The sequence below is a fragment of the Chionomys nivalis genome, chromosome 1 (assembly GCF_950005125.1).
Source record: "Chionomys nivalis chromosome 1, mChiNiv1.1, whole genome shotgun sequence".
In the NCBI taxonomy this organism is placed as follows: domain Eukaryota; kingdom Metazoa; phylum Chordata; class Mammalia; order Rodentia; family Cricetidae; genus Chionomys; species Chionomys nivalis.
In genome coordinates this window covers 155130390-155143880 of record NC_080086.1, presented here as the reverse complement: position 1 = coordinate 155143880, position 13491 = coordinate 155130390, and the positions used below count along the sequence as shown (strand labels likewise).

Below are 13491 nucleotides of genomic sequence, written 5' to 3'. Positions count from 1 at the left end.
GGAGAAGGGAGCCAAACACCTGGCGCTCACACCTGCGGGGTGGAGATAACGCGCCCACACGCTGCAGGCTGGTGCTTCGGCTCAATGGAGTCTGGGCTCTGTGCAGCCAGGAGGCGGGGCCTCCATGGCTAGCCAATGGGGAGCCTGCTCGCGGAGGGTGGGGCCTGCGAGCCAGCCGCGGGAGCAGTGGAGGAGCAGCTGAGACACCGCTGGCTCACGTCTCTGTATGTTCTGTCCCGAGACTATTTGCCCCGGACGGCCGTCCGAGTCTGTTGTGTGTGGGCAAAAAGGACCGTCGGTAGGGAATATCGCAGCGGCAACCCTGAGACGAGGCAGGATCGCGCGCAGCCATGACCGAGGCGGCCGCTGCTCCGGTAAGGACGGCCCGCACAGACCATGTGGGGATGCGAAACGGTCTCTGAATTTGCCTGGAGCACATCTTATCACCTCCTGAAATTGGGTTGAGCTCGGTAGAGTCTCAGGGAGGAAGACTAGGGCTCCTATGCCTACAGGATAAAGCCCTTGTCTCTTGTCCGGGTTTTGATCATTCATAATATAAGCCAATTGAGCTTAACCAGGAAATGTCTGGGCCCGATGCACCGGCTGTGGACGTTTTAACTCCACGGGACTCCTTTTCCGGAATCTCTCCACCATTATTGGCCATCTCAGATCTCTATTACTGAGCTAAGGCCCCTCCAGCTAGCCCTTTTGGTCCTGGGAGCCATAATCTTGTCCTCCTTACGGGCGTTCCATGGTTTTCAGGCCTGAACTCGATTACATTCAGGGTGGATGCATACACCCTCGCCTGCTATTTCCCAATAACCCCCAGGAAGATTTGCTACTGTAGTTGGTAGGGGGGAGTCATCGTTATAGAAGATGTTGGTTAGGTGTGTTTTAAGCTCAGGCTTGACCTATTGGCTTCCAACTTGTGCGAATGAACTGCTGAGATACTGTCTCTGAAGATAGAGGTCATCTGCTAGCTATAGCTTTGCAGTAACCAGAGACACGTCTAGGTGCCAGATTTGTGGCAAGGGTCACAGAGAAACGAAGATATTTGACCCTTATCTCTGAAGACTCCTCCCAGCCTTAGCTTGTTACTGGTCAGTGGTCAGACCCCAGGATGGCACCATGGTGCTGTAAAAGAAGGGAGGAAAGGATAGGTGTCAGTGACAAGTATCCAAGTGTGTGGGGCGCTTTGCTGTGTCTTTTTATGGAAGATGTCTTGGAGAAAGTTTAGTGTCACAAAAGTCGATTAATTTCAGTCTTTGGTTTATAATATATAAAAATTCTGGTCAGTGGTCTGGAACCTTTGTGTTTGTTAGTAATACAGTATAAGGTAATGCCATGCAACCTGAGAGCTGTTGCATACCTGGAGCTTATTTCATTCTTGACCACCTAAGAAAGTCATGATGTCCTTGTAATTGAGAATACAGAGCCTTAGGGGGAATGGTGTATCTTAGCCCCAAACTGCACAGAATCCAGTTCTGGAAGAGACCTGCTATCCCCACAGAGGAGCTCCTTGCTCTTTGTTTTATTATTTCGTTATACATGAAGCACTGTCCAGCTCCTTTAGACAGGGTATTTTCGGGGTTATTTCCTTTTGACTAAGATGCTTGCTTTCAGCTTTCTCTGGCCCCCGCTTACTGGCAGCTAAGGTCAAGCCTTCCAGTGTGGTAACTCTTCAGGGGCTGGTTGATGAGGTACCTCGGGCACAGAGACTTCGTGTCCAAGCAGGGGTCGTCTGAGAGGGGGGACCTCAACTGAGAAAATATCTCCAAAGGGTTGGGCTGTAGACAAGCCTGAAGGGCATTTTCTTAGCTAGTGTTTGGTGTGGGAAGGCCCAGCCTATTGTGGGTGGGCCACATCTGGGCTGGCGGTCCTGAGTTCTATAAGAAACTAGGCTGAGAAAACCATGAGGAACAAGCCACTAAACAACACTTCTCGATGGCCTCTGCTTTAACTCCTGCCTCCAGGTTCCTGCCCTGACTTCAGTGATAGACAGCAATGTGGAAGTGTAAGCAAAGGAAACCATCTTCTTGTCAAGTTGCTTTTGGTCGTGGTGTTTCATCGCTACAGCAGAAACCCTAACTAAGACACCTAGTATCTCAGGCAGGTCAGGAATTTACACAGCGTTAGAATCACTGAGGTGAGAACTGCAGGGCCTCACTGTGGGGGAAGCTGCCGTGAGAGGAGGTGAGGGTCCTGGCCGGCGGTGGTGCACACCTTTAATCCCAGCACTCAGGAGGCAGAGGCAGGCAGATCTCTGAGTTCAAGACCAGCCTGGTCTGCTGAGTGAGTTCCAGGACAGCCAGGGACATACTGAGAAACCCTGTGTGGGGGGAGAGGAGGAGCTGAGATTGCCATTGGGTATGCAGGTTTTGTGGTCTTGTTGGGCTGTGTCCCCAGAGGACACAAAGGTGGTCAGTGAAAGAGTAGTAGGGTTGGGGTTTTCTTTGGGTTGCCAGCCAGCTCCCAAATAAAGACACAGAGACTTATTAATTATGAATGCTGGGCCTTAGCTTAGGCTTGTCCCACTAGCTCTTTTAACTTAATTTAACCTGTTTCTGTTCAGGTTTTGCCTCAGGGCTTTTTTACCTTTCTTTCATTCTGTCTGCCCTACTTTCCTGCTTCCTCTGTATCTGGCTGGCCCCTGAGCCAAAATTCCTCCTCCTTACTCTCCCTGCCCAGACGCCCCCCCCACTCCTCCCTTGCTATTGACCAATCAGGTGCCTTAAGCAGGCAAGCAACATATCTTTACATAGTTCAATATTCGACAACATAAACAAATGTAACACATCTCACATCTTTTCATTGTAAAAAATTCATTACATCTTTGCATAGTTAAATAAATATTCTGCAACAGAGCAAGATTAAATCTGGTATACATTTGAATGCTCACTATTTAATTTTCCATCGCAGTGACTCTAGGTTCAGTATTCTTCCCATGAAGGTTCTGTAGGGTCTGGTGTCTGGTGTCTTTGACTGGAGTCTGAACCCATTCCAGAAGATCCTGATCTTACTGTACTGAGAACAATTCTTGACCTTCTTCTGGAAGCCAACCCATCTCCTTGTCTCTGGTCACAGGACTGGCATGTGGGGACTGACCTCCAACAACAGGCCCAGATCCAGTCTACGGAGATCTCCCTTTTAGCCATCCTGGCTGCTGTTCAGGCGGTGGAGAAGAAAACAGAGTCCCAGGCTGTCCATCTTCAAAGCCTGGAAATACGAACAGGGTCAGCTGAGAAGAGGCTGGCTGACTTCGAGAAGACAGCCATGGAGCTCAGCAGCCAGCTGGAGGGCAAGTGGGCCGTGCTGGGAACCCTGCTGCAGGAGTATGGACTGCTGCAGCGGCGGCTGGAGAACCTGGAGAACCAGATGCAAACCCGGAACTCCTGGGTCCTGAGGCTGCCCACTAGCAGCAAGGATGAAACTCCCAAGGTATTCATAGAGTAAAGGGAGGCCTCCAGTCAACTACAGTGAACCTTAAGAGCTTTTTTAAATGTCAGGAAGGTGTGACATTGGCAAGTTGTCTGCTTAGGCAGTAGAGTGAGTTGTTGGGAAGGACATGTTTGAGCAGCAACAGTTGTCTTATTCCAGAATGGTTCCCCCCCACCTTTTTTTTTTTTTTTTAATTGAAAAGAATTGTTTTCAATTGGTGGCACACACCTTTAATCCCAACACTCAGAGGCAGGGGCAGGTAGATCTTAGAGTTCAAGACAAGGCTGGTCTGCAGAGTGCCAGGATAGCCAGGACTACACAGAGAAACCTTGTGTTAGAGGGAAAAAAAAGAAAAGAAAAGAAAAGAAAAGAAAGAAAGAAAAAAAAATTGTTTTTATACAATAGATTTTGATCATGTTTTCCCCTCCCCCTAATTCCTCCCAGAGCCTATCTCCTTACCCACCCAAATTTACATTCTTTTCTCTCTTTTAAAGAACAACAACAACAAAAAAAAACCCACACCAAAACAGCTGGGCAGTGGTGGTGCACATCTTTAATCCCAGCACTTGGGAGGCAGAGGCAGGTGAATCTCTGAAAACTACTCAGAGAAACCCTGTCTCGAAAACACATACACACACAGACACAAATAAAAAAAGGCAGATACCAAAATATACAAACAAAAGACTAATAAGACAAAAGCATGTCTAAACAAAGCAAAATTAAGCAAAGTCAATAAAAATACCATTTAATTTGTTTTATGTTTTCTAACTACTGGACGTGGGACCTGTCATGAAGTCTGGTTAAATATACCCAGTGAGATGCCACTGAAAAACTGCTCATTCCTTTGCTATCAGCTATTAACTGCAGATAGCTTCTTAGGCGTGGGACTTCCCTCCATCTCTGCGAGTTCACATGGACATCAGCCTGGCTGTGTCTGGAGGACACTGTTGCCCTGGAGTTGTCCTCTGACTCCCACAGTCTTTTTTCCTCCTTTTCCACATAGATCCCTGAGCCTTGAGGGGAGGGCTGATGAAGTTACTCCATTTAGGACTGAATGCTCCAAAGTTTCTCGCTCTGCACGTTGTCCAGTTGTGGGTCTTTGCTAGTTCTCACCTATTACAGGAAGAAGGTTCTCTGATGATGGCTGGGTGAGGCACTGGTCTGCGTCTCAGCCTGGTGTGGCCACTGGGGGGGTCTCTGGTAGAAAGTGTTCCGTATAGACAGCTGACACAGAGGAACGGAGGTGGGCTAGAAGGGAAGGCGCCAGGGTGACTTTCGAAAGAGGAGATGTAAGAAAGCGTCTCCATTCAGCTTCCAGCCGCAGATGCAGGTGTGCACAGGAGCTGGGAGGACACTTTCTGTGGAAATGCGGGCAGAGGCTAGCGCTTGGTCAGTGGTGCCCATAAGTTTGGAGCCGTTTCTGGCTGTTCTCTGAAGGGGTATGGGGATTTGTATTCCTCCAGGTTTCTATAACTACTGAAGAGGTAGCTGAGTGTTTCCCTGAGCAACAGGAAGGCGGCCCGGAAGACTGGCAGAAAGAGCTCTGCAAGGACGTAGCAAAAGAGAGCCGTGAGGTGCTGGGTGTTCTGGGTAAGAGACGTCCCCCAGGCTTCCAAATGTGTTTCATTCTTTTCCTCGGTGTGTTGAGATCTTTGGATCTGAGAGCCAGAGCAGATTGGTCTTAGAGGCTTTAGAAGATATCTTTAATTCCCATCTTTAGAATTAAGTGTAGACATGTTTCTATTTTGTATGTATGGGTGGTTTTGCCTGCATGTGTCTGTCTATCTTTTTTTTTTTTTTTTTTTTTCGAGACAGGGTTTCTCTGTGGTTTTGGAGCCTGTCCTGGAACTAGCTCTTGTAGACCAGGCTGGTCTCGAACTCACAGAGATCCGCCTGCCTCTGCCTCCCAAGTGCTGGGATTAAAGGCGTGCGCCACCACCGCCCGGCGTGTCTGTCTATCTTATGCATGCCTGGTGCCTGCAGAGGCCAGATTACCTGGAACTGGAGCTGTAGATGGTTGTGAGCTGCCATGTATGTGCTCAGAACTGAACCTGAGTCCTCCGGAAGAGCGTTCAGTGCTCCTAACCACTGGGCCATCTCCAGCCCCATGGGCATGCTTTGTGAAGATATCTCAGATCTGAGAATTGAAGGCTCGCAGTAAACACTAGGTCCTCCAGCCTCTTGTTCAGAAGTGTGTTTTTATGTGATACTTGATTAGATCTGGAATTTTGTAGCTACATCCCCAGCTCTTGCATCATCTTTGAGCTTGCAGGAAGGTTAAATTGCTTATCCAAGACATCAGTGGAGACACACAGATTAGAATCTGCTCCTCACTGCCCAGTTCCTCTCAGTCCATCTCTGTGGAGTGGAGGCCTCTCCTGCTTTGTTTGTCCCTCTAGGACCTAGTTTGTAGCTATTCTTATTCCACCACTGAATCTTGCTGTCAGTCCAGGGACTGTGGGAAAGGGTCAGAAGTGAGGCAGACTTGTGATGCCCTGTCCATGGCCGTGACCCAGCTCTTTACCCTGCTTCCACCAAGGTGTGTTCACTTTAGGGAAGGAGCTGAGTCTTAGTTTGCTGTTTCCCTTCCACGCGGTGCCTGGCACACTCTAGGTGACAAACAGCTAGAGTGAGAGCTCACTTTTCATTCTACTCGGTAACAGCACTAAGGTGGAGTGCAGATCACAAAGCTGTTTGCTTTCCTTTGCTTTCCTGCTGCTAGAGACTGAACCTTGTGAGTGCTTTGGGAAGCCCCTCCCACTGAGTTATAGCTCCAGCCTTTTTTCCTGATAGGGTCTTTTTTTTTTTTTTAAATTAAAATTTCCACCTGCACCGGGCGGTGGTGGCGCACGCCTTTAATCCCAGCACTTGGGAGGCAGACGCAGGCGGATCTCTGTGAGTTCGAGACCAGCCTGGTCTACAAGAGCTAGTTCCAGGGCAGGCTCCAAAACCACAGAGAAACCCTGTCTCGAAAAACCAAAAAAAAAAAAAAAAAAAAAAATTTCCACCTGCTCCCCGTTTCCCATTTCCCTCCCCTCCTCCCACATATTGCCCCCTCCCCCCACTCCCCTCCCCCATCCCCACTCCTCTTCTCCTCCCCCCACACCATTCCCCCTCCCTCTCGATACTGAAGAGCAGTCCAAATTCCCTGCCCTGCGGGAAGACCAAGGTCCTCCCACTTCTATCTAGGTCCAGGAAGGTAAGCATCCAAACAGGCTAAGCTCTCACAAAGCCAGTTCATGTATTAGGATCGAAACCTAGTGCCATTGTCCTTGGCTTCTCATCAGCCTTCATTGTCCGCCATGTTCAGAGAGTCCAGTTTCAACCCATGCTTATTCAGTCCCAGTCCAGCTGGCCTTGGTGGGCTCCCAATAGATCAGTTCCACTGTCACAGTGGGTGGGTGCACCCCTCGTGGTCCTGATTTCCTTGCTCATGTTCTCCCTCCTTCTGCTCCTCATTTGGACCTTAAGAGCTCAGACCGTTGCTCCAAATTGAGTCTCTGTCTCTATCTCGATCCATCACCAGATGAAGGTTCTAAGGTGATATGTAAGATATTCATCAGTATAGGATAGGGTCATTTCAGGTTCCCTCTCCTCAGTTGCCCAAGGTACCAGCTGGGGACATCTCCCTGGACACCTGCGAGCCCCTCTAGAGTCAAGTCTCTTGCCAACCCTAAGATGGCTCCCTTAGTTAGGATATATACTTCGCTGCTCCCGTATCCATCCTTCCTATATCCCAACCATCCCAATCCCTCAAGCTCCTCCCATCCTCCCCTTCTCACGTTTCTCACCCCATTTCCCCTTAGCCCCATGCCACCTCACCCGCAAGTTCCCAGTTTTTGCCCGGCAATCTTGTCTACTTCTCCTGATAGGATCTTACTCTAACCCAGACTGGCCTGGAAGTTACTGGGTGACTCTGGCTGACCTTGAATTTGGGCCTCCTACCTCAGCCTCTGGAGTACTGGAATTCTAGGTGTGAACCACCCTGGCTTTTTGAAAGGTGAAGAAATCCTCAGTTCAAATGAAAGAAACAATAGAAGAAGAGACCACTCCTCCTGAAAGGGGATAGATTCCCTGTTTGCTCAGAACAAATGTACCATTTCATGTTGGAGGTATGTGTGTGTCTGCATGTGCCTGTGGGGGCACTGTACACATGTGATATTAGATCCCCTAGAAATGGAGCTAAGAATCAGTGGTGAGCATCCCCATGTAGGTGCTGGGAACCAAACCCAGGTGTGCTGTAATAATCCTCTCTCAAGCCCCTTCCCTTGTTTTTAGATTTTTACTATATTTGAGGAGAAAAGCCCTCATTTGAAGGGAGCTAAATTAAGAAAGAACACACTGACTGGTTGGCAAGTTGCACTGAGGTTAAAAGTGTTTTGGGGGTCCCTGCATGGGTGGGGATACCACAGAGAGGGTACAGTAATCAGCCAGTAGCACTTGAGAATGGAGTATAAGCAGGAAGTGCTTAGTAGGTAGTGGCACTTGTTGGTTCACTGAGGACCCATGAAATGGGTGTTGGCTGGTATGTCCTCGGAGGTGCCCAGAACTTTGCTGTGGATGGGTGTCCTCAGGGGACTTAGGACTGCCTAGCCTTGGATGGTCCTTGCTGTCTTAGCTGTCACTCACTCCTTCCTCCAATAGCTTCTCCACTGTCATTTGGTGTAAGCTCGCTTTATTTTCCAGAGGCAGCTCTTCCTGCCAAATTTGAGGATCTTCAGTCGGTAAGCATGGGCATTACAGTCTCAACATGCTTAAGTGATTTGGACACCTTGGAGTCTGAGGAGCTGATTAGAGGGTCACCTGGAAGGGGCTGATGAGCCTCTAGCCTTTAGATTATGCAAGTGCATTTTTATATGAATGTGTTTTTGCTCAGTAGTGCAGAGATCAAACATTCTCTGTCTGGATACGGTCTTGCTATTAGATCTGGCTGGCCTAGAACTTATATAGACCAGTCTTGAGCTTGTATCTGTCATTCTGCCTCTGCCTTCTAAGTCCTGGGATTACAGTTGTGCACCACCAGGCTCAATTTAAAAGACTTCTCGTGGACTGGCGAGTGCTCTGAAGCTAAGAGAACATGCTGCTATCTAAAGGCTCTTGAGTATGATTCCAGCACCTGTACCCATATACCCTATATCCATATAGGCATCTGTGAGCTCCAGGGGATGACACCTTCTGTCCTCTGAGCACACTGCACTCGTGTGCACAGATACATATGTACATATGTACAATATTTTTTAAAGCCTCTCTTTATTGGCTACCTCCTCCATCCTAAGCCCCTCCCAGCATAGCTGCTGTTCTTATTATTGGTGTACATACTCAGAGACCTCACAGTGTGTGTAAGTTAGAAGATAACTTTTCTCCTTCTAATATGTGGGCTGCAAGAGTTCAACTCAGGTCATCGGACTTGGTAGCAAGTGCTTTACCCAGGTGGTATATTACTGTTGACTTCGTTTTCCAAAGCTTGAAGTGCTTCCTGTTAAAAACGGAATTTTCCAGCTGTTAGGTTAAAATTATGGAAGCAGCCTGTGTAGGGGAGGTGGGTACTTGTGGTTGGGGAGCATCTTCTTAGTATGATTGGACCACAGGTGCCACCAGAACAATGGAAAGCTGACCCTGTATTTCCAGGTCCAAACTTAGAACAATATTGAAGTATGTGATTGGTAGCTAGATAGTTGTGGCTTGAAATGGTTTCCTCTTTTAATTTTCTTAACATTTATTTATTGGGGGAGAGCATGCATGATATGCATGATGTGCTGTGCTATGGATATGAATCTTAGAGATTGGAACAGACTAGTGAGGTCACTTGACCCTTGAAGGACACCTATCCTAGGGTACTGTGTTACTTAGGCTGCCAGAGACTGATAAAACCCACATTCCCACATTCCAGCACTCAGGAGGCAGAACTCTGTGAGTTAGAGGCCAGCCTGGTCTACATAGTGAGACCCTGTCTCAAAAAAAAAAAAAAAAAAAAAAAAAAAGCTAGTAAGAACCGGGTGTAGTGGTGCACACTACACACCTCACCTTTCTTCCCAGCCTGGTCTATAAAACAAGTTCCAGGATAGCCAGAGCCACAGAGAAACCCTGCTTTGGGTGGGGGGAACCAAAAAAACTAGCAGGAGGGAAAGAATTGCCCTTTTCTCTTAGTACAATGCATTTATTTCCAACTTAACAAAGTTCATACTTATAGACTATAAATATTGATCCATTTAAATCTCTTGTAGGTTTTGCCTTTTCATATACATAAATGAAGTAAGCTTCAGAGAGGTTAGGTAAATCATCAGAGATCATGTAGCTGGAAAAGTCTGAGCCTTTATTTAATCCTGTTTATCTGCTTGAAGTGTTCTCAAAATATGCTCTGTGTTCTGGAGGGATCTGTGGGCCCAGGAAACCTCGAGCTGTTCTTCCCTACAGGAAGACGGGTGGGTGGTGTGATGAAAGGCTGCTGGCCGTGGTCGTTCAGAAGCCTTGTACCTCTGCTCTCCTGACTCCCTATCATTTTAGTCTTACCGGAATCCCAGCACTTATTTATTCTGCCTTTCCTGGGCTCTGTGATTCTTTTGGGAGTTCCTTGTGGTCACTAGAGGTCATGACATCTGATGCCCTCGGGGCTTCTTTTCCTTAGAACCAGGCCAGCTGGAATCCTCCCCCAATGTTCTCCCCTGGATCAAGCAAGAGGAAGAGGCATATGAGAAGAGTCTGCAAGAGACAACCAGTGCCTATCTGTGCTCAGGTGAAGCCCAGGGATAGGCTGTATATCTGGGTCTATGAACACCTCCAGGGGGCTTTCTGTATTCATGTCTGGAAGTGGCAGCGAGCAAGTATCCTGTGTTGTCCTGTTGTCTCTGTACCAGAATCAGAACCAGGGTGTGGTAGGCAGGCTTTCTCATTCTTGGTCTTGGTGGCTCAGATCAGGGGCTGCTGGGGAGCTGCTCTTGGGAGCTGTTGAAGTATAGATGAGAAGAGGCCTTAAGCAGAGGCACACAACTTAGCTGTTAGGGCATTTGGATAGCATGCAGATGGTACAGAGTGGGCCTCTGGCAGAAGGCAAGTGGGAGATACGTAGGTTAGGACCAGAGGGAGGGCCTTCAGTGACAGGGTCGTGTGAGCCTCAGGCCTTCCATACCAAAGAACAGGGGGATCAGGCAGCCCAGCTCCAGAGCCTGTGGCAGGAATGACTCATCTCTGTCTCTCCCCACCAGAAACCTGGCTAACTAACAAGAAAAGGATCCTGGAAGGAGAGTCCGTGCTACCAGACCCAGCGTGGGCAACTGAAGGGAGATCCAGCAAGAAGGACTTCGAGAGGAGAACCTGTGGGGACCTGTTCCCTGTTTCCAGAGAGAGAGAGGTGGCCTCCCTCCCCCGAGGCTCTCAGAGTCAGCCTGTGCCAGCTACTGAGGGCACTGAGAATGGCCAGGACTTCATTGTCAAAGAGCTCAGCACTCAGCATGCGCACCCACACCATGGATCTCCGCCCTTTGCCAGTCTCCAGTGCCCCCAGAATGCCACACAACAGGTCACTCTCACCAGGAACCGTCGTGCATCCACAGCCCAGCGTGCCTACACCTGTGTCCAGTGTGGCAAGAGCTTCGTCCACCAGTCAACACTTACCACGCACTACCGCACACACACTGGGGAGAAGCCTTATAAATGCGCTGAGTGTGAGAAGCGGTTTGGCCGCCTGTCCACACTGCTGGAGCACCAGCGCACCCACACGGGAGAGCGGCCCTTCCCATGTGCACAGTGTGGCCGTCGTTTTGGGCGCCTGTCCACACTGGTGGAACATCGGCGCACACACACGGGTGAGAAACCATTTCCATGCACCCAATGTGACAAGCGTTTCACACGCCTGGCCAATTTGACAGTGCACCAGAGTGTGCACTCTGGTGAGCATGCTTTCCAGTGCACCCAGTGTGGCTCCTGCTTTACGCACAAACCCAGTTTCCTACGGCACCTGCGCAGCCACTCTCAGGAGAAGCGTTTTACCTGCGGCCAGTGTGGCAAGAGCTTCACCTGTCGCTCCTGGCTGGTGCGCCACCAGGGCAGTCATGCCCGCTCAGCCTCCTCTGCTTACGTGGCTGGTGAGAAGAGCTCACCAAGCTTTGAGTCACCTACAAGTCTCCTTAAGGGTGCAGCTAGGGGAAAGTTTTCCAGTGACCCTTCTATCTCCCCCAGATCCAAGGCCAGTCAGGACCATAAGGTCTATGGCAGAGGTCAGCAGCTCAGCGACCATGGTCAAGAAGGTCTGGTGGGGTCTCTGCATAGCTGTCTGTCTGTGAAAATGGAGAATGCAGGGTAGCACCCAGAGAGTCCCTAATGAGGGAACATAGGGCTTCTGGGTCCCCTTGAACCCAAGCTGCCTCTCCTAAGGGACACTTCTTGGGTCAGATGTGTGGTACCTGCCATCTGTAGGCTTCCCAGGGGATGGTTCTCTCCCATGGACTGCAGGTGCTAAGTGCCCCTGAGATTCTTGCTGCAGGGAAGGTTCCTGTCCCAAAATGTTGCAGAAGCAGAGGTGAAGGAAGAATGAAGCATGAGTGTATCTGCCTGCAGCAGCAGCGGCCCTGACTCTGTGGCTCCCTGATATCACCATCTCAGCAGTTCAGGCAGCAGCCTGGGCCTTTCACCCATCAAAGGTTGCTGACCAGTTAGGATTGCTACAATTTTGAAAAGTTGAGTTGTTCTGTTTCCATCTGAGCAACTCTATTCAAAACTAGTTTCCAAGAGGAGTTTCCAGAGGCAGAGCTGGGAATGTGACTTATCATTGTTCATCTGGCATGCACCATGGAACCATGGTTCAGTCCCCACTTCAAGTTAAACTGGCTGTGAGGGCACCTACCTGTGCTCTAGCATTCCTGTTAATGCTGGAGGGTCAGAAGTTCAAGGTCGTGTCCCTGTTTAAAGAAACAAAATATCAGCCCTGCTGTGGTGGCACATGCCTTTAATCCCAGCACTCGGGAGGCAGAGGCAGGCGGATCTCTGTGAGTTCGAGGCCAGCCTGGTCTACAAGAGCTAGTTACAGGACAGGAACCAAAAGCTACGGAGAAACCCTGTCTCGAAAATCCAAAAAAAAGAAAAAAGAAAATATCCCTTAGGAGTTCAAGGACAGAGTTGGCAAATACCCCACGTCTCTCGCCCGTGGCCCCATGTTTTAGAATAAAGGCATGTGTGTTCCCGAGGAAGAATGTGCCTAAGACCTGTGCTGCTCGCTATCTGTCTGGGCTTTGTCTACATCTGGGGGTAGTTTTCACATATTCCCTTAAAACCTATAAATAAGCCGGGCAGTGGTGGCGCACGCCTTTAATCCCAGCACTTGGGAGGCAGAGGCAGGCAGATCTCTGTGAGTTCGAGGCCAGCCTGGTCTACAAGAGCTAGTTCCAGGACAGGCTCCAAAGCCACAGAGAAACCCTGTCTCGAAAAAGCAAAAAAAACAAAAAAAACAAAAAACCTATAAATAAATGTTTAGGAAGAACTGTAAACTCTCCCCCTTGTCCTGATGATCCTGCCAAAGTTTGCTTGTTTATTTTGCAGTAGTATTACTTAGCTCCAGATTTGGGTAACAGTGAGTTATTTTCAACTGTGTGTCCATGTTGAAGTTCTGAAAGAAAAAATGATGCAAAGCACCATGGAGTCAGGCTTGGGTGGGGTGGCTGATGGCCTGAAGGGCACTGTGTCTGGGCCATCGGAAGTACAACTGTCTGCAACTCTGGCCTCGATGGACACACACATACATGAAGCATATGCTCACACAGACATGTGCACGTAAATATAGAAGCTGTGGAATGGGTGGTAAGTGCTGTCCATAAGGTGACCCCACACACTATTCACTTCCCGCCTCCATATTTATATATTAACTTGCATTAATCCTGAGGCCTATTGATTATAAGATAACCTTTATTTTCTACTTCTCTAAGCAAAAAAAAAAAATCTGTAGCCCTGTCCTTATGATTTACCAATGCAAGTTAAGTGCATCCCAGCTGCACTGTATTCTCAGTGTGAGCAAAGTGTCAGGCTCTCCTGGGGAGATCTTGAGCAGATGTCTCCCCCTCCCCA

At 49.0% G+C, this 13491-nt stretch overlaps 1 protein-coding gene across 1 annotated transcript; it reads left to right on the top strand.

Moving 5' to 3' along the window:
* Positions 1 to 179: 179 nt before the first annotated feature.
* On the top strand, positions 180 to 12910 carry LOC130879142 (zinc finger protein 282-like). Its single transcript, XM_057777258.1, has 5 exons — positions 180 to 374; positions 3085 to 3438; positions 4902 to 5028; positions 10064 to 10171; positions 10641 to 12910. Exons 1-5 carry the CDS (start codon positions 351 to 353, stop codon positions 11735 to 11737), a joined length of 1710 nt encoding a protein of 569 aa, XP_057633241.1. The 5' UTR covers positions 180 to 350; the 3' UTR covers positions 11738 to 12910.
* The last annotated feature ends 581 nt before the right edge of the window (positions 12911 to 13491 follow it).